Genomic DNA, 24,852 nt, shown 5'->3' with positions numbered 1-24,852 from the left:
CGGTGTTGACTCCCAGCTCTGTTTTGTGCTTCTTCAACTGCTCCTCTATTTTCCTAGTTCCCCTACGTACTTGGATTTATGTGGATTTGAGCTGCAGGTGTGGCCAGTCTTGCATGGTGGAGTCTGTCACCCACAATTACTTACTGTTAAATAACCTTCGTGGCATGTTAACATCAGTAAAAAGTCTTCCAGCATATAACTCACACACACACACACACACACATTCAACCTGCATGAGGCTCAATTGCCTTTATAAGTACAATAATAAAATTTTTAGCAATTCTGTCAAGAGGTAGGCTATTAAAAATCTATTTTGATTACCTTTTACAATGCTGAGAGGTAATGGGCTGCACTGATTTAAAAAAACATGGTTTTGCATGACAATTTTAATGGTCATCATTAATAAATTAAAATCCGACACCAGCCGCTAGACTGTTATGCTAGTTTGCCGTGTCGTCCGAAGAGCAGCAAAACGACTGTGTTAAGGAGATGAAGGTACACGTTTCTCCCAGTTGCCCGTCTGAACACATGATAAGACGACAGCCAACTAATCCCCTCCACCAACTCCGCCACCAAAGCGCCACCTTTGGAAAAAGCAAAGTAAAAGCTTAAAGTCAATATACTCCCAAAGACTAATGGGGAGGAGGCCTCCCAGGCTTCCATCTCGACAAGCGGGCTGCCAAGGGTGATAAGGAGACTCAAGTAAATCCATCCAGCAGGATATAACTGCATTTTCTTATTTGTCATATATTTTGAAGACAATGTAGGATAATAGGACTTTTTTTTTCTCCCACGTGACCTGGTAAACAAGTGTAAAAAATAGACTGAACCACCAATTGCATCTAAATTAAAGTCATCGTCACTCCGATGTGAAGTCAAAATCAAATGTGCAGTAAATGATTGCGTATGAGTGGCACACTGATTGGTCTCCTTATCAAAGATCGCAGGTGGCTGATTTGATGAAGAAAAAAAAAAAAAAGGAGAGTTGTCACCACGTTTGATGTAATCTCCATTTTAAATCTCTTCAATCCATAGATATGACATCAAACGAAATGGCTAAAAACAAACACTCAGATATGCTTAGATTTGCAGGGCTTCACAACAACAAACTTTGGTTTTGGGGGATGTTTTAAATCTCCATGGCATGCATTATTAAGCAGAAATTAAAATGTATTTCAAAAGGAAAAAACAAAACCATCCACTGCCAAAAAACATCAGTCCTTGCCTGCAATATATATCCTCTTTTTTTTTTTTTTTTTAATCTTTCTTATATCACTGTGTGATCAACATCAGTTCTTGATAAAAAATAGGAAGTCCAAGGTTTTTGGGACACTTTACCTCCGTGTAAGAACTACTGACCTTGTTGTATTGTCCGTTGATGTGTGTGTAACCTGCCCGACCGAACCTGTTTTCCGTTATCTATGTGCGCTTCAGGCCCCTGCCAGCACACCTTCATTACTGCCCCAGATAGTGGCATTGGCAACTTGTCACTTGTATTGATTTCTCTTAAACTGCAATTTACATGGATATTTGTGGGCGTCCTGAGGGCAGGCGACAGGCAGGCGCACGGCCCCGACACCCTCGCTCTCCTCGCTCTTCTGCCCGAAGGCCCAGGTGGAAATGTTTCCATCCAATACCTGTGCCTCAAAGTGACTTTTTAGTCTGACATCAGCAAACGTGCTGTTATTTCTGCACATTTGAGCTTTTTTTTTTTTTTTCTGTTGTTCAGTTTAATCAATCACCCTTGATGAGAATAAATTAGATGCCCCTTGCATGTTTAGGTAGCTGAAAATTTATTTTTTTAAAAAAGAGACGTAAATAATATTTTATTTTGGATGAAATTTGATTTCCGAGAGCTTGTCCGGCAGTGCCGCAACGCCTTTTCCATACACCCACCTGACCTTCCACGTTAGAGGAACTCAAACAATAACCTCCAGCTAGGCAAGCTGCAAATGCTTTCTGAAAGCCCTGACACTCGCCTTTCGCACAACAATGCCAAAATGTCACAATCTTCAAAGTTTGCGGCCGTTAAACACAGTCCAACCTGTCAGTGGATTTTTGCCCTGCAGTCTCAAGGTTGCATTCAAATACCTGAACTGCATTACCAGATGATTGCCGGACATATATTATTTGTGGTTCTATAGTTCAGGAGCAGAAAACAACAGGTTGCGCAATGCTATGAACAAATCCACAAATAACAGCCTACAAAAAAAAAAAAAAAACAGCCGGAAACAGCTGAACCCATTTACATTCAAAATGCCCGAAAAAAAAAAAAATCTCACAGCAATCATGTCTGAGTTAAACACAAGTAACAAATTTATCATTAATGCACAAAACACTCCACTTCCTGTTTATGCTTTTATTTTGAAGCCTATTCACACCCTTTCTGGTGCTCAATTTAAAGAATTGACGCTAAATACAATACAATCACATAGCAACTGTAAACATTTCCCGTAAAAATAACACAACACCTGTTTTTATTTCTCTTTAATATATTATCTTGTACAGACAGAATGTAATATATATATTGTTGTTTGTATTTATTTATTAAATTATCATAGAATATATCACCCACTAAAAGTAAGGGGACAATTGCATCAGAATTTTTTTAACAAATGAGAACATTAAAATGCATATACATTATTCATGACTATTTAAAAATCTGTTGTTACTCACTCACAAGTGATTTATTGATGTACAAATACTCTCATCAATTAATCAATTGCAAAATCATTTCTCATCATAAACCAAACCGTTACTATTACCTCTGCCGAGGTGACGTCACATCTGACCTTCCCGAGGCACAATGAAGGTTCTCTCTGCGGAGGAAACAAAAGTGCAAACAAGTCAAGAATGAAGTAAAATGCCACAAGTATCACAAACAAAGGCGCGGGTGAATATGGGGGGTGTTAGTATATGAGTGGAGCTGATGATGTCACACCTCCCAGGCAGCCACGATTGGACCCTAATTAGAAAGCTGGCTGAGGAAAAGATAGGCGTCACGCGTGTCCTGCTTGATTGAATCCAAAGTAGCTGACGCCTAAATTTCTACAGAGGCAGTGAGCACTGCGAAGCCGCAATAGTGATGCTGCGCGCAAAGAAAACAGTCTCCTCCACACGCGGAGTTCCGACTAGAAGGTTGTGATAACGGGAGCAGCTAAAAACAACGCACCCTCCTTTTTTTTTTTTTTTTTTTTTCTCCTGTTAGGAGGGGCAAATAAAGGAGGCGAAAGAAAAGAGTCCGGCCACAAGTCTCAAGTTATTACAGAGGGCAGATGGCGTCCGTACTTGGGAACAACAGCCGCGCGTCGGGGGCTCAAGGTGGTCAGGTTAAATGCAAGCTGAAAAGGAGGAGGAGAAGGAGATCGAAGCGAAAAGGTAAAGAATATTAGAACTTTTTCTTGCACGTTTTGAAAGGTTTCTTGCTGGAACGAGTCAGCGGAGAAACTAAGGTCGCGCGCACCTTGGTGAGGCATCCGAGCGCAGCATCCGCGTGACGCTGTGCGGATTCAGCATCTCCGCTTCCCCCGCTTGTGTTGGTTAAAGTTGGAATTAGGGGAAACAAGAAACAACATGATGATGGATTGTTAGTTTTCTGGGCAGAGTAGGTTATTTCACTGCATTTGTTTTCCCAAGTTTGAGTTGCGTCCCTGAGCCAATGAAGGAATTTATTGTTTTAATTCCGCCTTTCAAACGTTTTACGGTTACGACAAGTTCTCCCTTTTATTGTTGAAGTGGAAATCGCTGTAATCTACTTTTTTTTTTAATGCAGTTAAAAATGAATGGATGTCCTCATGCCACTTTAGTTACCATGCACATGGTTTGTTTCCACGAGCATAAAATTGTTTTATTCAGCAAATAATCCTGTCCAAATCATTGTAATTAACACAAAAATGAATTTATATTCAACTAAGGAAATAAAAAAAAACTGAGCGACTCCTACAAAAAATAAAAGAGGCCATATAAATGAAATATGAACTTTGGCCAAGGCTGCTTGCGGCTTTTGTCACAATCTGATGACATTTCCAGAAAATGAATTGAGTTTCTTTGCATCTGTTCATTTGGTAGGCAGGCATTTGGTGGAATAGAAAATACAAGTGAATCAATGTTTAATATGCACACTAACTGTATATAAGAAACCCTAAGTTTAAAAACTAATAATAATTAGTCAATTGTTTGTAAGAAATTTTAGAATATAGTAGATTAGATGCTACTTTGTTTGAGCCATCTTTGCAACCTGCAGATACTTCTACAGTTGTCTTTCACCCATTTCATTATTTACACAAAAAATCTATGTCAAAAATCTATATCTCATCACAAAAACTTTTTCTTTAAGCCGTTCAATATTGAATGAAAATCATCCAATCCAAAAAGATATTGTACGTAAACATATATAGGATAAATACAAATTTACACCTTGCGGCTTTAAGTTGCTTAAATTGCTATTTTAAGGAACTTGAACTGTGCATGTATTCAACTTTCGTCACTATATAATAATGTCCCATATAAAAATCTTCCACCTGAAATTAAATTGACTTATTAGTTCAAACACATGAGCAATCACAGAAATCAGTTTTAAAGGATCCCTTCAGTGGATGAATCAAAAAATGACCTGCATTATTTATAATGTTAACAGTTTAACTCCCTACTGTACATTTTTTTTTTTCCAAACTGTAAAGTCCTCCTCCTTGAGGCATATGGACAAACGCTTAGTGTGTTGACATAGCCGAATGCAGCAGAATGTGTAACGAGCTTTCATAAACACTTACTTAGTACATGCCATCAGACCGCAAACGCATAACTGCACCTCATTTCCATCAGCTCTTTGTTTTTAATAGCCCAAGTAATTGAGACAAGGGAGACAATATATTAAAATATAGCACTGAGAGGCAAATGTCTTTACATAATGGAAATGACAGAATTGGTTCCAGAACATTAAGCATTGCATATGAATATCACACAAAGCGTGCACATTAGCTGACGGGCCTTCAGAGCGTGTTTTCTGACGACTAATTTATCAGCATTGCTGATTCATTCTGATAACACGGAACATTAGGGTCCAGTTCAAGCATCCATTCTAAATTGGGTCTTGGAAAAGTGCAGACAGCCGCTGACTCCTCAAAAGCTTTCGGGAGGTGGCAAAATCAGTTTGTTTGTTTTTTAGAGTGAACAATTTTGTTTATTCGGCTGTGCAATAAATTTTTCCAACTGTTGAGTTTGAAAAAAAAAAAAATGCATAAAGCCTGATTTATTTATTTATTTTTTATTTTTTTAATACAACCATTTTCATCAAGCCTCAGCAGTGGCTTACTGTCTATAGACAAAATACCAAGTGATCATAATCTTGAGATTTCATATAATTTTTATTTGTGGACCTTAAGGCAACAAAAAAAAAAAAAAGTCCTAGAGGATTACCGCATGGCATTTGAGACTTAATCCTTTGAAAAGGCTGCGGATTATTTTGTCGATGGGTTCATATAAACCTACAGTAAGTGTGATTTCAAGAGGATGGGAACTGATTCATAACCTCCTGCTGTTCATATGTTCACTTCTTTCCTTCAGCGGTTTGCAGGTTTTACCGAGTGTTGCCCGTATCTACTTTTCTATAACTAACCGGTGGATTGGTGTTCAAATACCGCTGGCGCCACAGCACTACGTATAGGGACGTACATTTGCTCCGACCCTGAAAAGCTGCACATCCGTTTTCTATGTTCAACCAGACTGATTTATTGACATGCTGTTTATGTGCCGGTTAATTAATCATGCTGCCGGGATTTATGATTGTGCCTCTCTGGAATGATTCTGCCGTATTTCTGTCACAAATGTTACATATATGACGGTATGGTGATATACAGGAACATCTGGGTAAAAAAAAAAAAAAAAAGCCTCACCGCCTGTTATAGCACAACCCAGGGTGCCTACCTGCCAAATCACATCTGTCAGTCTTCTCCATCAGTATGGCATGGTCTTTTTTTTTTTTTTTTTACCCCCCCTCCCAACCGTCTCCTTTTATCTGCGGCATATGGACCCCATATTTGTCAGCTTTAATCCATAATGTGTTTTTTGGTATCAAACGAAACGTACTATAAAGATTTATAGACTAACATTATTCTTTTACCGCCAGACTTATCACCCTGCACCTTGTGCAGGACAGTAGATCATAATATCATCACCACTGCCTCTTAAGGGGGATGTAGTGGCGTTTGTGCCGCAGCCGGCCAGTTGCTGGGTTTGGAGGGGGGGCATAATTCATGTTGCAATTATTGTTTACACTCTGCCTCCGAGTGAGGGTCGGCAGAAGGGTCGAGTGGAGGACGGTAGGTGCGGGGCAGAGCCAGAGCGAGAGTATGGGGGTCATCGCTTGCTCAAGAGGGGCTACAACCAGAGCCATTAGGCGGGCGAGTAGCCTCATTCTCTCTGACACACAGGAGTTACAAAAGTATACAACTAAAATTAATATACGAGATTTTTTAGGTGGAAAACTCTGTATTGTATTATGAGATGTTTTGGAATTGTGTGGGGAACAAGATCTAGTTTCTATCACCTACCTTTATGAAATGAACATGCATGTTGCGCCTTTTAATATTCTTGAATGTTCTGCGAAAAATTTCAAGCTAAATAAGCGTGAGATAATTTGTGTGTCCATAGAACGGAATATTTGTGGAGCAATAGTGATACTTTTGGCAGATTTTGTGGTGCTGCTTCATTGCCATATATTAATAGTAACCAATACTAGTAGTCTTGAAATGAATATTCAAATATTCGCAAAAAAAAAAAAAACAATCATACTTGTTATACTTTTGCTTACTTTATTAGCATTAGCATATTCCCCATAAACTTCCTTGAAACATATTTTTGATCTTATGGTCCGATTTCTGGTATAGTTTAATTTTAAGGAATATAATAGCACTTGTATCTTCAATAAGAAGTGTAATTTTCTCCAAATCACGTGTTGTCTTCTAGGAATTGTACATCTTTTTTCACAGCGCATTTTTCCTCAATCGACTCCAACGCAAGATATTCGCAAGCGCTCTCAAACTACCATAAATAGCTTCCCTTTTATAAACTGTAGCAAACACACGGTGCCTGTTGAGGACTGTGTCGATAAATTGCGAGCAATGTCATTTGTTGAACAGAGTAAAGATAACATGAGTTCATTGAGAAAATGCCTGCACTCCACTTACAATACTCTAAATAGGACTCTGATGAGCTGTGTGTGTGTGTTATGACGCTGCTGCAAAGACGAGATTATTTTTATTCAACCGCCCATTGCATTTATTAATTGATCGACAAACCAGCCTGATTTGGGTTGACCGACCAGAACCGTAGGAACTTAGTTTCTATTCTTGACTTGTTTCAATGCACTTTGTGACTTTGCCTCTTCCTTCATAATTGTATCATCCAGCAGCTTACACAACCAGATGTGGCCTAGAGTCGGTATTAAAACATGGTTGTGTTGTTTCTCTTTGTGCCAGGAGAGACCAATGTCACGCAGCTTGTGGGATATGGCGAAAAGGTGCTTGTGGGTGAGAGGATACATTTCACAGATGGGAAGCTCCTGTTTCCGCCCTGAAACGCTTTTGTCACATTTGTTTGTTTGTGCTGATAAACACATTAAGTGCTGCGACAGAAACACCGCCGGCATTTATTAGGTTAATGAAGGTCAGTGCCAATTGAAACAGCATTGCGCTCCTTCTGCATGCTCATGTGGATTTACAGACTCTTCCTGATTAAGGGGACCGGCGTTAGAATTCTCAAGCTCGGGACACAGTGTCCTCTAGGTGACTGAACGTTTAGCTGAGGGAAAAAAAAAAAAAAACGGTTATTACGACTGACTGTGGTCTCTTGAGGACGGATGATAAAATGACCAAGGAGAAGAAATGGCAAAACACATTAGCATAATTAGTAATTATCTTGTAATAGTCCCTCTTGGCTTTTTACAGTGCGGTAGTCAGAAAATCAAATTTAAGTTCAGGCAACCCAAAAAAAAAAAAAAAAAAAACGGTTTGAGCAAATGGTGAAATGCTGCAGTCAGGTTGAAAAGATTCCGAGAGAAGCAGATGCAGACTTCAAATATGCAAAAGATGACATTGGATTAATTAGTGTTGTTTGATGACTCGCAGAGTTGGAGACATAATGGCATTAGTCACGGCTCTTTAAACCTGTTGCACTTGTTGCCATGACGACAATACTTACACAAAGGTGATTTTTTTTTTTCTTCATCAATCTATATTGGTTAATTCTTTTAAACAGAGTTTGGTACTGAATATGCTGTGCGGGTTAAGAAATGGAAATCAGCCTGTCGTTTTCACGCAAGTGATGTTTCTGGGTGTATTCTTTGCCTGGCATTTGTTCGATGCGTGCTGGTGTGTTGTAGTTCACAGTGAGCTGTCAGTCTTCATAAACAGAGATGTAGCAAAACAAGTCGGCAGCATTATTGCCGCCTATCAGTGTGCACGTGTGTGAAAAAAGGTTCCTCGGAGCAACTATCAGAAGATTTTCGAGATTTTCTGTCGGGAAAACATGAGTTTGACAAAATGTAGTTGGCTCCTGACTTGTTTTTGGGAATACATGTGTAGTTTTTCCTCATTTGCATTTTTTAAACAATAGATGGTTTTTCCCACTAATCAAGTTTGTGATGTAACAGTTTGGCTAATTTACATAAAAACGCCCCCCCGTTAGGAAGCTCCGCCCATTATTTGGCAGCTTGCCACCACCTGGAGATAAAATCTGGTTAGTTGGGAGGTTGCTATAGTATAGTGATTTTTTTTTTGCCCAGGAACTGTCAGATGCTCAAGAAGGCATGAACCATTTTCACCTCTTCTCACGCACTGAATAAAACTAATAGCGCGGAATCTATTTTTAGACATGCTGGTCGATTTAGCCCGAAGGCCAGACAATGGACACTTGCATTGAAGAACGCAACTTGACTTTGGACGTGGACAGTCATTTTTGGGGCCGTGACAACCTCGGGCTCTTCCACTGAAGGGTCTGGTTTGCGGGTTATACTCATGACTCATCACCGCTGATGACTCTCACCAGTCAGTCGGCTCTCATCGGTCTCATCATCAATCACTCTGCTCATTGGGGATATGAATATAAAAGCATGTGAAAAAAAAAAAAGTGTTAAATGGCTGCAGAGAGTTGAGGTCACAGCTAAACACGCAAGAGCGATTACATTAAAAAAGGGAACTCACAGTTAGCAGTTCTTTAGCGATCCCAGTCCTGGAACTTTTCTGACACCTTGGATACTCATTGCCTGTACCGCCCGGTGTATTAAGAAGGCAAAATATTTCTCCAGTTTATGACCCTAATTAGCTCTAAGTGTGTCATCACGCCTGGAAACGGGCCAGATCATTTGACGGCCCACAGCCCAACACTTTCATCCTCACCTTCGTGATCTTTCATTGTTGCTAACCGTTTCATCAAACACACAAACACACACACATTATTGTCCCACAGCTTGCTTGCGTGTTTTCACAGCGGGATAGCTGCCACTGTGAAAAAGAACATATTTCACGAGCGGAAAATAGTTCAGGGAAAGGGTGTTCGAAATGTATGCGAGAAAAAAAAAACGACAAATCAAAAAATATGCTTTCCTGCCATCTGACCGCAGCACATTTGAAAATGAAAAATGACATGTATTGTATGCTAATTCCCCTTTGGTTGAGTTTGCTCAGCAGTGATGTCATGCCAGCCAGCTCGCTGACATTGCAAAGAAAACATTGATACCCCACCTCTTACCGAATAATGAAATTGGATGAGGCAGCTTAACTGTACACTGTCCCTACTCTTGCCATCAGACTGGAAGCCTATTTGAGATAACGTTAATGAAGAAGACTTTAGCCAAGAATAGACACTTCTTAGTGCTGACAGAGAGGTGGGGTGCATCTATTTCCATTAATAAAGACGAGTGTTTTACAAGAAGGGTCTCTCTTTAGGGATTCCTCCGGAGGTCAGAGAAAATCCCGCACCTTGGCAAACTCCCAAAAAAAGAGATTTAATCTTATCGGTGATGATGTCAACAAGTTAGTGTGATATATTTTTGCCCCTATATGACAATTGTAACACTACAAGCTTGAGTAAATATCGTATTCTCTCACTGGAATATTTATTTGGTTTATTCAGTGTGAGGAATCTCAAGTGGCATTTGACTTCTTGTGCTTCAGTATGTAAATGAATCTGATGGTTTAGCTTGTGCTCACTTGGTAAATGTTGAATTTCCAAATCCATGACTGATGGAATTGCTTCACGGTAGATTAGTCTATTGATAATGATTGATCGGTGGATTATTCTGAGCATTAAATAACAGTTTTTTTCTTGCATTAAATGTCTCCTACATCGATTTTAAACATCCTCTAGGTTCTCCTTCGAGGAAAGACCACATAGTTATCTTACAAATCCTTAAAAGGTATTAGAAAAAAAGTCCTTCCTCGCTCTGTCTGCTCTTCACCTCTGAGTTAGTCCAAGTTGGATATTCATCAACCTCCAGGCTGATGTGCAAAATCCTGTTTTCAAAGTTTAACAGTCACACAGCATGGTGTTTATTTCCGCCTTTCCGCCCCGGTTTTGATTTGTACAGCTTGAAGTGATAGAGCTTAGTGGATGTGTTTACATTTGCTGGGAAAAAAAAAAAAAAAAAAGAGTTCCAATCACCCATCCGTTGCCTTTGATTGCTCAGATTGTATTTGGTTTGGGTCAGATAAGACCTGAGTATACATCATTTCAAATTCAGTTGAATTGTTTGTACATACATGGTGCTTTGGCAGGTTTGCTAGGATGGGCTTTGGTACGCTGGTTAAATCCCTCACCAGCCTTTTTTTTTTTCCTTCTGTGCTTTGGGGCTGCGGCCGTCAATGATGGGTGAAGGGTGTGAAGGACCGCAGGCTATGAATGTTTCCTTGCATAAAGGACAAAGAGTAAATTATGTCTCTGGGTTGAAAAGCACTGCATGAAACTCAAAGTTCGCTTTACATACTTGCATGCGTGTTGAGACAAAAAAAAAAAATGTCTTATTTTGAAAGACACCGTTTCGTCAAAGCCTGATTAGCAGCGCATCGGCTCGCAGCAGTCGTAATCCCGCCGCTATTCCCGCTGACTGCAGAAAGCCCATCGCTTTGTTCTTGACTCCTATTAGTGCGATGAAGCTTAATTTTAATTTGAATGAGTTGGATAAGGAGTGTATTGCTCACTGGTGTACCAGACGTGTGCAGAGATTTTTTTTTTTTTGGGAAGAGCGTGTGCATGTAATAGTGTGATCATGTGGTGTCTGCATTCTCCAGCAACGGAGAAACCGCCCACAGGTCAATGAGATGACCCCAATCGGGCAGGATCGAATTAGTTACATGCATTTGAAAGTAAAAAAAAAACAAAATTGCGTTTTTTTTTGTTTTTGTTTTTTTTAATGCAACTGTAGGAATTGACACTTTGTCTTCAACGCCTTTGGCACAGTTAGACTGGCTCGACCCTATAAACAAGGCCCGATCCCTGTGTGGGTAGTTTGTCATTGCCGTGACTTCAGGGCTATCTAAATAGCGGTACGGGAGGGCGTTCATCATCACGCTCATCGTCATCATGGTGAGAGATGGATGACCTATCATTCCACCGGGTCATGAGTTATCACGCATCAGGGTCAGGTGGCTCACAGCAAAGGTCAAAGGAGTATTTGTCTTCCGGCAGGAAGCACGCACGCATGCACGGAGTGTCATGTTTTATTTAAATGTGTCCCCAGTTTGCTTCTGTGTAGTTATTATAAGCCTGAATATATAAGACAGTTTTCCCCTTGTTAAATTAAAAATTTAAAAAAATTGGAAAATCTGCATTTAATATGTGTTTTGGATTACCCATGACCAGTTGCATTGATATTTATTCTAAACCCATCTTTAATAGTCTCTGCCATAATACAATAAGCACAATTACCAATCGCTTTACAATACTGAACTGCAAGCAGTAATGAAAACAAGAATGCCATCAATATAAAAAAAATTACTTATAAACCAATAAGCATTCTCCGTCTCGCGCGACATAGTTGGTTGTGCAATGTAATGAGCATTAAGCCTTCTAGAGTGACTCTTTGTTAAAATACAGAGTGCATTATCATTATTAGTGTGACTGCTGTGAAATGTGCCAGGCAACCCTGAATAGCAAATCGTTTCATTGTCTTTCATTCTCACCCATTAGACTCCTATAATGAAGACTGGTTTGCTCCAAGCACAAATGTACCTCTTTTACAAGAGACACTACTAACGTCACCTGTTCAGATAAGATAAAAAAAAAAAAAAACACGAAACCTTAATGATCCCTGTGGGGGAACGAGAGTGTTACAGCTGCGGATCATAATAATGACTACATGGAAGGAAAATGTGGAATTACATAAAAGCATGAAAGTGAGGAAAACTAAATGAGCTTATTAGCACTCTCTACATTACACAAGCGAAAGAAATGTAAACTGTTGGATTAATATAAATGTGTAGGTATAAAAGTTATAACGGGATGCACGTTCTTTTTTTCGGGAGATGTATATTTTGTTTTTTATGCAAAATCGTGTTACAGGTTGAAATAGTCTAATGACAACTGTTCCAATCATAATGAAGTGATTTACAGAAATGTATTTATTTATAATTTGCATTAGACACCCTAAGAGTGAAATTTTCTATTCACTTCTTGTTGGAATACAGCTAAGACATCTGCCATCTAGTGGTGATTGCCAATATTACAACTTAAATGAAATGTATTTATTTATAATTTGGATTAGACGCCCTAAGAGTGAAACTTTCTATTCACTTCTTGTTGGACTACAGCTAAAACATCTGCCATCTAGTGGTGATTGCCAATATTACAACTTAAATCTACAGTCAACTTCTCTCCCTGTGGATTTTCATATTTGCATTTTATTTTTAGTTCTTAGGAACTGTTAAGTTTCAGCTTCCAGCTTCAGGTCGTCCACACCTGCTTGTCAACCATCCATTGGCAAGATAACTATCCGATCCATTCCCGGCTGGCCACTTGGCTAAACTGCAGCTTTGCCCATTATCACGAGCTAAACAGGTGCTGAGACTTATCGCGCCTTCATCACAATGCCGATCTTTTTCGCCAAGCGCACCGTCAAGCAATCCATTTTTCAATTTGGTCTCCTGCCTGAGATAAATTAACAGATGTCGATTGATTTCCCTTCTCGCGCAACTGTGAGCCTTGTTTACACCTGACAGCTGAGACGATTTACATGAACGCTTGCTGAAGATGAACATGCAGCTTGATTAGTAGTATTTTTTTTATTGGACTTAAATTGTATCAAGTTTCACGTTTCTTATCGACATTGGATAAAAAAAAAAAAATCCAGTCGAGTTATTCAGTGAGGTTCTAATCAAATGCATGGTAAAATAGTTTAAAACACTTTCTTCCGACAGTGAACGCTCCAACAATACCCAAGACTTCATCCCACAGGGGGTTTGATAGCACATGGTGCAATTGTGAGCCCCCCCGCCATAGTTTTCACAGCTTGCCACATTCACCAGCTGGCTATTACTGCTAAAAATATGCTTAGAAAACTGCTGTAGCCAGGCACCAGCTCGACCTAATGATGGGAGTCAAGTGGCGTGCCGCAGATATGCCCTCACATGTGCGCTGTCACAAGCCATTGAATCGAAGTTGGAAACATTGAAGGCAGCTTTGATTTGTTCTGAAATCCACTGCTGCACACACACACACACACACACGTGCAGACTTCATGCATAAACAGTTGTTACGCTAATAGGCAATTTAAACTGCCCTTAAGTCGAAATGCTGATTGTTAGTACGTTGTGATGATACGTTTGAAAACTGGTGTTTGCCATGAACGTCGGACCATATTTTGATTCTGCTAAATCACAGGTGTCAAACTCAAGGCCCGGGGGCCAGATGCGGCCCGCCACATCATTTTATGTGGCCCGCGAAGACAAATGCATCAAATTCGTGTGTCATAACTAGAATTGCAAATTGTCTTCACTTTTAATTATTATTTTTTTAAATATTTGACCAGTTTTTACTCATCTGATTTGAAAACGAGTTGTTTATTTGTAGCTTTTACTGTTCATACATTTATTTGGGTTGACAGTTATAATGGCCCTCCGAAAAAAGCTATGACTACAATGCGGCCCGTGAAAAAAATGAGTTTGACACCCCTGTGCTAAATGAAGCTTCGTAACACTTGATCAACACACCTGAACTTATATTGTTGCAAGTTTTATTTGTTTCAACACTTCCCTGATTACGCAAACGATAAAGAAAGACCAGCTGCAGTTTGTCCCCTTCACAAAGTCCATTGAGTGCAATTATACAGAACAATAGAAGCAGCACGATGCTAGCTGACTGCGCTAAACACCGCTTCTCTCTGACATGAGAGGAGGCTGAGCCAGATCGAGATGTGAAGTCTACCAGCCCCTTTGTTCTTCTCTGTTGTTTCTTTCGCAATTCGGAGCCGCGGCCAGGAAAACAAGGAGGATGCCGGAATTATGTCTGGCTGATTTGAGGCCAATTGCCAGTTTTGCGGCACGTCAGATGAGAGGAGGGGGAGGGATGAGAGTGTCAGTGATTATTAGAGGGTTGTGGGGGGACCATGGAGGGAGAAGACTAAAGGCTGTTCTTGCTGGGTCTCAGCTTGAACATGACAGACGCAATCTCCCCCACACACGCGCTGCCTCGCTGGTGCTCGGCCTCAAAGCGGGTGTTCTGGATCAATGCCTGCGGTTTTTAAAAGTCTGCTTCGACTTGCTGTTGTGTCACTGTGTCATAATTAACAGTCAACCTCAAATTCAACAGCTGAACTGCTTGGAAGCACACATTGCTGATTTCCAGTCTCAGGAACTCCTACTTCTTCTCATATTGTTTATTTGTGTATTAGGTTAATGGGAAATTCTAAACTGAATGCGAGCGTAGAAGGTTGTGTAGGTGTCAGTTCCGGGTGTAGCCTGATGATGATGTTCTCGTATGACCTCGAACCTTGCTGCAATTTACCAGCAACATCAATAAGGCCTCCCTGTTCTCATTACCATTTGAAGCAGAATAAAGTCTTGCCCTCGATGTACCAAACTGACACTACATTAGCTTCCTCTCCAAATAAGCCGTTACATCACTTTGCTCTACCTGCCGCTACCTAAAGAGAAAATATTTCTACCCCTCATCACAAGGTGCTCTCAGCAGCATGTGCTGATGTTTTTAATTCGACGAGAAACCTTCTAGCATGTCATACACTCACAGCTCACAATCTCGTTCCCCAGACGCAGAAGGAGAAATCACACGTTAAAAATGGAGCAGTAGAGCGAACGAGCAGCAAATATGGAACAGATGTTTCAGAGGGACGTCAACTATTTGTTTGGTCCTTATCTTAGATGCTGCCAGCTTCCTATAAAGTGGGTGACAGAAGAGGAGAGAACAGAAGGGATGGGGGGGGGGACAGGTTAACGGAAATGACAAGGAGGAAAAGGGAAATCAGTGCTGTCGGTTGAACTAAGTGAAGGGAATGTCAGCAGGCGGGCTTTTGGATGGCAGAAAAGTGGAACAGCCACACAGATGTGTGTCGGCGCCGAGGGACCCCCGAGATTGGTGTCAGCGTATTTCATTGTCAGAGACAAGAAAGGGAGTCAAAGACTGGAGATGTTTTGAGGTACGTAGAGAAAGGGGTGGCATGCAAAAATTTAAGGAAAGGGACCCTCGAGCAAGCTCTGTCATATTTTCAGCAGTATTGTCAGTGTTGAATTGTCAACAATCCAACCATTAAAGTAAAAATAGAATATTATTCCTCATAATTCATTCACTTATGTGTATAAGGTCGTTTTGATATACCGTATTTTTTTTACTATAAGGCGCACCTAAAAACCTCAAATTTTCTCAAAAGCCGACAGTGCGCCTTATAGTCCGGTGCGCCTTATATATGGACCAAATTCCTAAATTTAAACTAGCCCGAAGCATTGTGTCATGAAATCAATCATAAGTGGCCCGCTGAAGACTATGAATCATGAATCAAAAAGACTATGGATCATTATTTTGCGATTATAAAGTAATTTGTTGCATCTGAAGTTGAAATAAAAAAGATAAAATGGAGAATGATTTGATTTGGATTAAAAATCTGACATGATGCATTAATGGTGCGCCTTATAGTCCAGTGCGCCTTAGAGTCTGGAAAATACGGTACTTCAGATCAACTTGACAGTTAAGGTTTCAAATGACTCCTTCTGATAGAAAGAAATTTATGATCGGCCATTTTTTCATTCTCGGTTGATATATCCGAGCAGTCCACATCACTGTGAGGTCATGTGGCTTTCACAGTTACTATTTAGTGTTTATTCACAGTTAAAGGCCAAGGTGAAGTATGAGGAAATGCCCCTGAAGTCAAATGTGAAGGATAGAAAGCTACATCTCAGGTCACTGCTTCCACACAAATATCCTTTGCTTCAGTTAAATCCAGTTGTAAAGAAAAACATCCAGGGAAAATCATATTTTATTTTTTTCTCTAATACTTCTAAACACGGGAGATAGAGGGACAAAATGCAGCGGCATTCTGGCAATGATTGCTTGGCCGCTGCACTTGTGGTGGTACTCAGAGGGGCTCAGGCGCAATGAATGATGGCATGAATGATGTCCTTGCCGAGATATATGGGACAGCTGAGGTGAAGATAGTCAAACTAGACCCTAGAGGAAGCGAAGCTCTTCAGAGCTCAACCCTGAACGTTTCCTCTTAAATCAACTCTGATTAAGACCTTACAGTGGTGTTGCCAGCAAGCCACATCCACTTGATCCGAGAAGTGATGCCTAGAGAACGAGAGTGGATCTTCTGGACTCAAGTAGTTGCACTTGACCTTCGATTGGGTCACGTTTCAAAAGACTGTTTGCCTTATGAAATTATGGAATGTTAGGAAACTATGAGGTAGAAAATTAAAGATTTTTGGGCGTGAAGGCCAGATGGTATGTTTGTAGGAAATGGCCAATAATATTCCTACAGTGAAGTGAACTTGAAGCAGACTGAACATCTCTGGAGAGATCTGTAAATAGTTGCGCACCAACACTTCCTATTCAAATTGACGACGGGTGAGAGGTGCCGCAAAGAAGAATGAGGAAAAAAAACGCCCCAAAATAGATCTGGCCAGCTTGTGGCATCAAAGCTCAAGACTCGAGTGTATAATTGCTGTCAAAGGTGCTTCAACAAAGTATTGAGTGAAGATTATGGATTCTAATTTGATTATCTCACTATTACAGAAGGTACACAGTCGTCATAGAAACGCAAAACCAGCCCAGCCTCCTTTTTTGGTGGTTTACAGCGCATCGCTGGTAAACGGCGCATGAACAAACGGGCTGCAATTTTCAACGCAGCTTTATTTTCTATCGTTTATTTAAGCCCAAAATGGGTCCTGATGGAGTCATCAGCCCCCACTTGCTGGCTAATGGTTTAATTATGTCCATCTGGAGGAGGCTGGGAAGGGGTGCTTGCAGTACTCTCCAGTCATTCGTCTGGTAATTTGTCTTCTCCAGTGCCTACAGACTGCCACGCTGATGGTGCGGAGATGCAACCATGCATTCTCGCGGAAGTTCATCCCACCGTCTGCTTCACGCCCAAAATATTTCTTCCTTTTCACACTATTTCTGTGGTGAAATGTGAGCAGATAAAACAATGCCAACCTTATTGACGTCCTTCCTCAGTCGCAAGTTTACTTTTGCAGATATTACTAGTCATGGATTAATGAGCAGATTTTTTTCTTCATGGAGTAGAAGTTTGCTCAGTGGAATGGCTTTATTAGTTTGAGGGGCAGACATCATTACTTAGTCTGGGTATTGTTTCAAAAAGACTAAGCTGTATTCCCGTGAAAGCAAAATGACATTGAATTACATGATGAAGAATTGGGTCAATAATAAGTGTCTGAATGAGCTTATTTGAATCGCTTTATGTATGAGTTGAGATTAATTTGATTTAAATTAATTTCTCCGGATGAATTGACCTATTAAGTCTTTATTGACAGTCTTGCATTGTTTTTTTTCTTCCCTTTTATTTGCATATCGAATCTGCTCTTTTTATCATCCGACATTTTGAATCTGAAGGTCAATATAATGTGTGGTGAGTCACTCAAATGTGTTTTAGGCGACACAGAAAGTCAGCCAGTTCTTCTTATCTGCTGCTGTCTGACACTGTCTGATCAAAAGAGGGAAAACATTGTCTACCTGCAACCTGTTCCTTTCAAAGATCAACCCACTTTTGTCTGCCTCCCTGACAGTGGGAGATTACTTTTATTTCAGTTAAAGGAGGTTAAATGTTACTATCAAAGAATGGCTTTTCCTTTAGATTTCTCTTTCAACTTGAATTGAAAGAGGCAGGGGAAAAAAAATTGTTGTCTCACTTGATGAAAGACGTGATGATAATGATGCTGGTTATTATCACCGCATAGTGGAATAAAATTGTGTATGGTGGTATCACAGAAATCAGATTTGATGCTAAATAAGTAGCTTTTATTATTTATACACATCACTTTTTTTTTATTTTTCAACTTTGTGCCTGACTTAGTCACAACGTCTTTATTATTTCAGTTGTGCAAGAACTTTTTCTTTTTCTATTATTCTACCTTATAAATAGATTGGACAAAATATTTAATAATGTAATGTAAATAACAATTATCATAAAATTAATACTTCCCAATGTTGTCAGCGATATATTTATTGCATTTTCCTGGCTAGGTAAATCTGTGACTGGTGACTATAAAGAATTATAGATATTTCATCATTTTGTTTTTCTTGTCAGTCAGAAAATGAAAAAGGTCAGGTTGTTTTCGCCTGCCTGGCCCAGGGAGGATTTTTGTGCACTGATAAGACCCAAGGAGGAAGACAGAGGGATGGGATGATGGTAAAGGGGCGGAGGGAGAGCGCTTAAAGATGGCGGCCATAGGGGAACGGTATCGGCCTCAATTATGATGGGCAGTGGAGCGCTGCTCAGGAGCAGATGAGCTGAGAGCCGGCCACGGCGGAAAAGTCAGTCGGTGATAGCTGATAATCCCCGGGACGAACTAGGACGAAGCGCTCACAGATGGAGCTGTCCCATAGTCAAGTGTGACGCGACCTGCTGACAGTGTTGCTGATGAGGATGGAAATGGAATAAACAGGTCAGGTCAGGAAAATTAACAAGGAAACATTCGCCAGTTTGGGCCATCCGAGATCAAGTATTTATAAACTACTAGCTTATCTAGCGCATTAAAAATACTCACACTAATTTATATTAATTGCTAATACTGGTGTCAAGGATGTTGAAGTAAGTTTAGGAGGTTAATTTAGACAAAAGTGATTTAGCGCCATCTTGTGACATCTATAAGCAATACTAAAGGTTATTATTAATAACACTGATTTAATAGATGTCACATACAAAATTTAAACTAAATAAAACCGGATTGCCAATTCTCAGTTGTAGAAATCGGGAAAGGCAATCGTCAACTTATTTCAATTTGCGATTAATATTTTGAGCCCTTCGACTGTTAAATAAGACCAGACTATAAATCTAAACTACTTCGATATAAATTGAGCTGTGATACCTATTTTTAAACCTTCTATGTAAGGATCAACTGAGCAAAAATTTGGATAATCGTCACTAAATGTAGGAAGTGAACAAACATCCGATTGTGTGTGTTTGTACGTGTATCGCAGGGGCTCATCAGAACACAGATGCGTCCTGATTAAGGGCGGGCGCGGCACTGACAGAACTGCATTAGTGTGATGTATGTGTTGTTAGCCAGCAAGCAGCTAATTCCAAATTTAACACCTGATTCACAAAACGCAGTCACACCTGAGTGCAAGCTAAGATTTAGTGCTCTTGTCAGACCACTGATGACTTTTATAAGTAATATTTTTCCTTCTTCCGATTCTGCTACACAATGTCGGTGATAATGAATTATGCTTCTAGGTCAGGATTCAGATAAAGAGTGCAGTCATTTAGAAACTGGGTTGCCATCAGAGTCCCTTTTGCTAGAGGGAAACCCCGCTTCACACCCTAGAGGATTCTCGCCGATGCTACTGCTTTTAAAGATTTTGCTTTTATTATAAATCCCCAAAGATTTTTTTTTCTATCAGACGGAGCGCTACCTTTTCATCCACTTTTCATGCACAGCTAAAATAGCAGCATGTAATTCTGAGCGGCATCATAGAGTCAGCCCAGTTTAGTGCTCCGTTTAATGATTCACGATGACAGCGTGCACGGGGCCCGATGACGGAAAACAAGGGTACGAATAGTGTCAGCCACCGAAAGGCTTTTGTCTGCTGACAGGTTGTGTTATTTCGAACAGGTGTATGCGCTGCCTCATCCCATCTGGCTTTGGTATATTTCCCAACCTCCCATTTGTCCTGTTTTACGCGGTTCGCCGAGGACACTCGTGTAAGTGTGTGTCTCTGCTCTATTTGTATTCAGTCGTCGGTGGTGGTCCAGGTGAGGTCCTGTATAATCAAGCTTGTATTCGCTGACATTCACCTTTGCACCCTTATACTCTACCCTGAACTCACACTACTACATAAATTCACTTCTTTAGGTACACCAGCTCAATATAACGAGCCCGGTACGAGAGCCATACTAAATCTCCCGTTCGAAAGACAACATTGCTTCGTTTTATTGAAACCATCCGGGATATATTTGGCCCAATTAATGATGGTAATAAAAATAGACCCATAAGAACCTTCCTGCTCCCAACATTGCGTTAACAGGAAATTTGTCATTGTGTGTGTGTATGTGTGTGTGTGTCTCTCCAATCAGGGCTTGTATGATTGAGTATGCAGCTGCATGTCACTTGATTACCCCTCCAAAACACACAAACACAACTACACTCGCATATAAAGTTATATTTCTTTGTGTATGGGAAGTTTCGGTTGGCATATGTGCTTGCGTGAGTGTGCGCCTCAGGACAACATTCATGCTCCATTAATTAGTACAGCAACCTTCTGACTTTCAAGAGAGGGTGGCAAAATTAGCCTTGCATCTCTGATATAGCCCTGAAAACGCTCTGTTATTCCAACCTTGATTACCACTCGTATTACTTGATTATGTTGATGTGGGCGCATGTGTGTGTGTGTGTTTCAAATGGTGTGTATGTAAATGTTGCACGCAGATATCATCTCCCAGCTGGAAGACCCCTGCTGAGTGCCTGAAAATGTGAAAAAAAAAAATAACACCCCCAAACTGACTTTCCTTTCGTTAACAATCCCATCAGATTGGAAAATGTAATCATAACAAAGTGACTGCTAAATTGTATTTTTTTTTTCTATCTGCAAGAGCATTGGATATGAACCAAATAATTCTGCTGCATCCAGCCACAGGAGAGAATGGAATTCTTGATTCATTAACATTTCAAATTCTGTGGGGGATTTCAAGGAGAACAGAATGACTTTTTTATTATTATTTTAGCTGCAACACTTTTATATATTTACATATAAATGTAGCAAGACTTTCAGTGACGTTATCGCGGAATGTTAGCTTATGTTTTTGCAGGGCAAATATTGCATGTAGACAATATATGGAGTCTTAAGTATTGTATTTCCACTGTTTAAGACCAAGTACCGTATTTCCCGGACTATAAGGCGCACCTAATAACCTAAAACGTTCTTAAAAGCCGACAGTGCGCCTTATAGTCCGGTGTGCCTTATATATGGACCGAATTCCTAAATTTAAACTGGCCCGAAGCATTATGTCATGAAATCAATCATAAGTGGCCCGCTGAAGACTTTGAATCATGAATCAAAAAGACTATGGATCATTAATTTGTGATTATAAAGTAATTTGTTGCGTCTGAAGTTTAAATAAAAAAGATAAAATGGAGAATGATTTGATTTGGATTCAAAATCTGACATGATGCATTAATGGTGTGCCTTCTAGTCCGGTGCGCCTTATATAAGGACAAAGTTTTAAAATGGGCCATTCATTGAAGGTGCGCCTTATAGTCCGGTGCGCCTTATAGTCCGGAAAACACGGTAGTTGCTGCTTTTCACACAGGTAGTGCGTGCAGCTTATTTCATGACCAATGAATGCTCCTACTCCTGGCCACCATTACACTGTTAATCAAGGTTGATAGATACAGGTCAGCTCTGGAGTCCTTTGCTCTTCTGCTTTGCTATTCTCTGTTCCCCTCTCCCGCCCCAAGCATTTGGTCACCCAAAACTCTGGTGACATGTCACCCAGCATTCACTTTCCTCAAGCATATTTGCTGACTGTCGGGATACATATTGGCCTCACACTGCAAAGCCGTCGTAGCCACTAGCTAGCCAACATGCGTTGCGCTTGGGATGATGGGTGTGCATGGACCCTTCTGGCAAAATGTGCGGGGGGGTGAACAGACTGCTGATGGCAGCAATGCTAGAATGGAAACAAAAAGGCCTTGAATGTAATTACTTCTGTCAGAGAGCTACAATATGATTCAGCTTTGTTGGTTTTGGAGGTGAACAATAGGTGCATTTAGTCCAACGAGAGTAGCCTCAATTACTAACGGGTGTTTTTCTCCGAATAATTTGGAATATTTGTGAGCTCAAGTGGTTTCTACGGATTTTTGCGTGGGGAAAAATAACCAAATTAAATAGAGTTCAACAATCCATTGACACCGAGTCCAGCCATTAAAACTAATTGGGGAAGATTTTCACATCACTGACAAACAGAGCAGAGTCTAGGTGGTCCGAGAAGTGGCAGTAAATATGAAAACAAGAGTGTGCTCGAGAGGTGCTGTTTGGTTTCCGTCTGCTGTCATCACTATGGCTCCTCGCTGAGTAGTGCTGACAGTTGAGCTGGCCTGCTTGCTGTCACATGTCCTTGTCAGTCCCCGAGTACGAGGACACACCTCACTATTGTCAGCTTCTATTATCTCTTCACACACATACACACCATGCACGTTAGTCTTTATGTTACAAAACAGCATACACACATGCATGCACTTTCAAAGGGACCTTGTGACCTTTCTTGTCTGATGCATCCTGCCCCCGCTCATGTTAAGTGTCAGTTCTCACATCCTGCCTTTAGCTGCTTCTCCCTTAAGGCTAAATCAGAAACGTTGCACTGGACCGGCAAGAAATCCTTGCCCAGTGCCTCGAGCTGAGCTTCCCTTCAGAGCACCAATCCAGTAGCCCTTCAAGTAAATCATCTTTATTTTCCGACGGCAATGAAGAAGAGGCCCTTGGAGAGGGAAGACTGCGCCTGGAACGCTGATTGAAACAACAAGGGGTTGTGTTTGCGTGCAGTCCAAGTTTATTTCCCGGATGCTTTTGCATCCCAGTCCAAGCTTGTCTCCGGTGGAAGTGAAAACGCCGCCTCGTCTCACACTGACAGCGACGTTGTCACATTCAGACTCAGGGGGGGACTTAATAAGGCTGTCAAGTGTTTTATGGGTCCTGTCACTCATTACATGTGGGGATTGAGATTTTGCATCATCAGTTTCTTGGCACTGTTGACGTCAGCAGGTTAGTTTTCTGGAGGTGTTTAGCAAGAATTCAAATTCATATAAATGGTTGTCAATAGCTTGTATACTGTAAAAGTGCATCTAAGAGATTTATATTTTTATATATATATGCAACCAATCACAATTCTTTATGTTTAAGTTCTATCATTTTGTCTTGCTAAAGGGAAGATTTTTTTTTTAGTGGTGACTAAGAGGTCCAGCCCACACCTGATGGATCATTGATCTGGTCTTAAGTTCTACAATACTCTATAAAGCACATACGGATATCATCTTATACTATTATCTGGACTATAATTTGCCGCACAATAGCCTGGGAATTAACCATTCGAAGCAGTTGGATTTCTAAGAGGGGGTAAGTCGAGCAAATTGAAATGCTGCCTGATACGGTTGGGCTTGATTGGACCAATCAGTGTTCTTTATGTAGAGACACCAGGGAACTTGTGACCCCTGCTTATATAATGGTGACCCTGAATGAAAATAGCAGCACTTTATATCAAAACAGGGCGGCTCGGTGGCGCACTGGGTAGCACGTCCGCCTCACAGTTAGGAGGGTGCGGGTTCGATTCCACCTCCGGCCCTCCCTGTGCGGAGTTTGCATGTTCTCCCCGAGCCCGCGTGGGTTTTCTCCGGGCACTCCGGTTTCCTCCCACATCCCAAAAACATGCTTGGTAGGCCGATTGATCACTCCAAATTGTCCCTAGGTGTGAGTGCGAGTGCGAATGGTTGTTTGTCTCTGTGTGCCCTGCGATTGGCTGGCAACCGGTTCAGGGTGTCCCCCGCCTACTGCCCGATGACAGCTGGGATAGGCTCCAGCACGCCCGCGACCCCCGTGGGGACTAAGCGGTTCAGAAAATGGATGGATGGATTTATATCAAAACTCGGCCAAGATGAAGTAGAAATTATGTTCTACAAACTGGCCTAAGCAAGAAACGGTTTTGTTTCACCTATAATTTATATAATCACCTTCAAAGTAATTTAAACGGTTTTGAATTTTTCAAACAATCTGACGTGCCAGGTTAGCTTGGAACAGGGTAATCATGTTTTGTTTGTTCTTTTCAGTTGAAAAGAGATAAGCACCTGTCAAGTTACGACAATCACCTACAATAAAATATGACAGGGTCACAAAAAATGAGCAACGTGGGTTTCAATTTAGTGAGTGAGACAGAAATGACACGTTCATTTGATCTCTCAATTACATATCATTGTGATTGGTGAACGTACTGTGATGATTAATATATATTATGTGCAGCAAATAACATTTATTATTGCTAGGGAGAATTACCGTAATTTCCGGACTATAAGCCGCACCAGCTAAAATTCAGGGATATTTGAGTTTTTTTCTTACATAAACCGCACCGGACTATAAGCCGCACGTGCACATGAGTTTTTTACAAAGAAAGACAGTACACAGAAAGCCATA

At 40.7% G+C, this 24,852-nt stretch overlaps 1 protein-coding gene across 3 annotated transcripts in view; it reads left to right on the top strand.

Moving 5' to 3' along the window:
• adarb2 (adenosine deaminase RNA specific B2 (inactive)) overlaps positions 1-24,852 on the top strand; it is a 96,289-nt gene that overhangs the window by 9,169 nt on the left and 62,268 nt on the right. Inside the window, exon 2 of one of the 3 annotated variants that reach the window (XM_049749139.2) lies at positions 3,209-3,378. The exons of 1 other annotated variant lie outside the window; for it this stretch is intronic. In XM_049749139.2, coding sequence (XP_049605096.1) covers positions 3,276-3,378 — 103 coding nt within the window. In that variant the 5' untranslated portion in view covers positions 3,209-3,275. Of the gene's footprint in view, positions 1-2,939; positions 3,379-24,852 lie in introns of those variants that run through there. One more of the 3 variants, XM_049749138.2, reaches the window with a different exon arrangement.

This window comes from Syngnathus scovelli, chromosome 18, assembly GCF_024217435.2.
Source record: "Syngnathus scovelli strain Florida chromosome 18, RoL_Ssco_1.2, whole genome shotgun sequence".
In the NCBI taxonomy this organism is placed as follows: domain Eukaryota; kingdom Metazoa; phylum Chordata; class Actinopteri; order Syngnathiformes; family Syngnathidae; genus Syngnathus; species Syngnathus scovelli.
The sequence above is the reverse complement of the archived record's forward strand: the minus strand, read 5'-3'. Positions and strand labels throughout refer to the sequence as shown.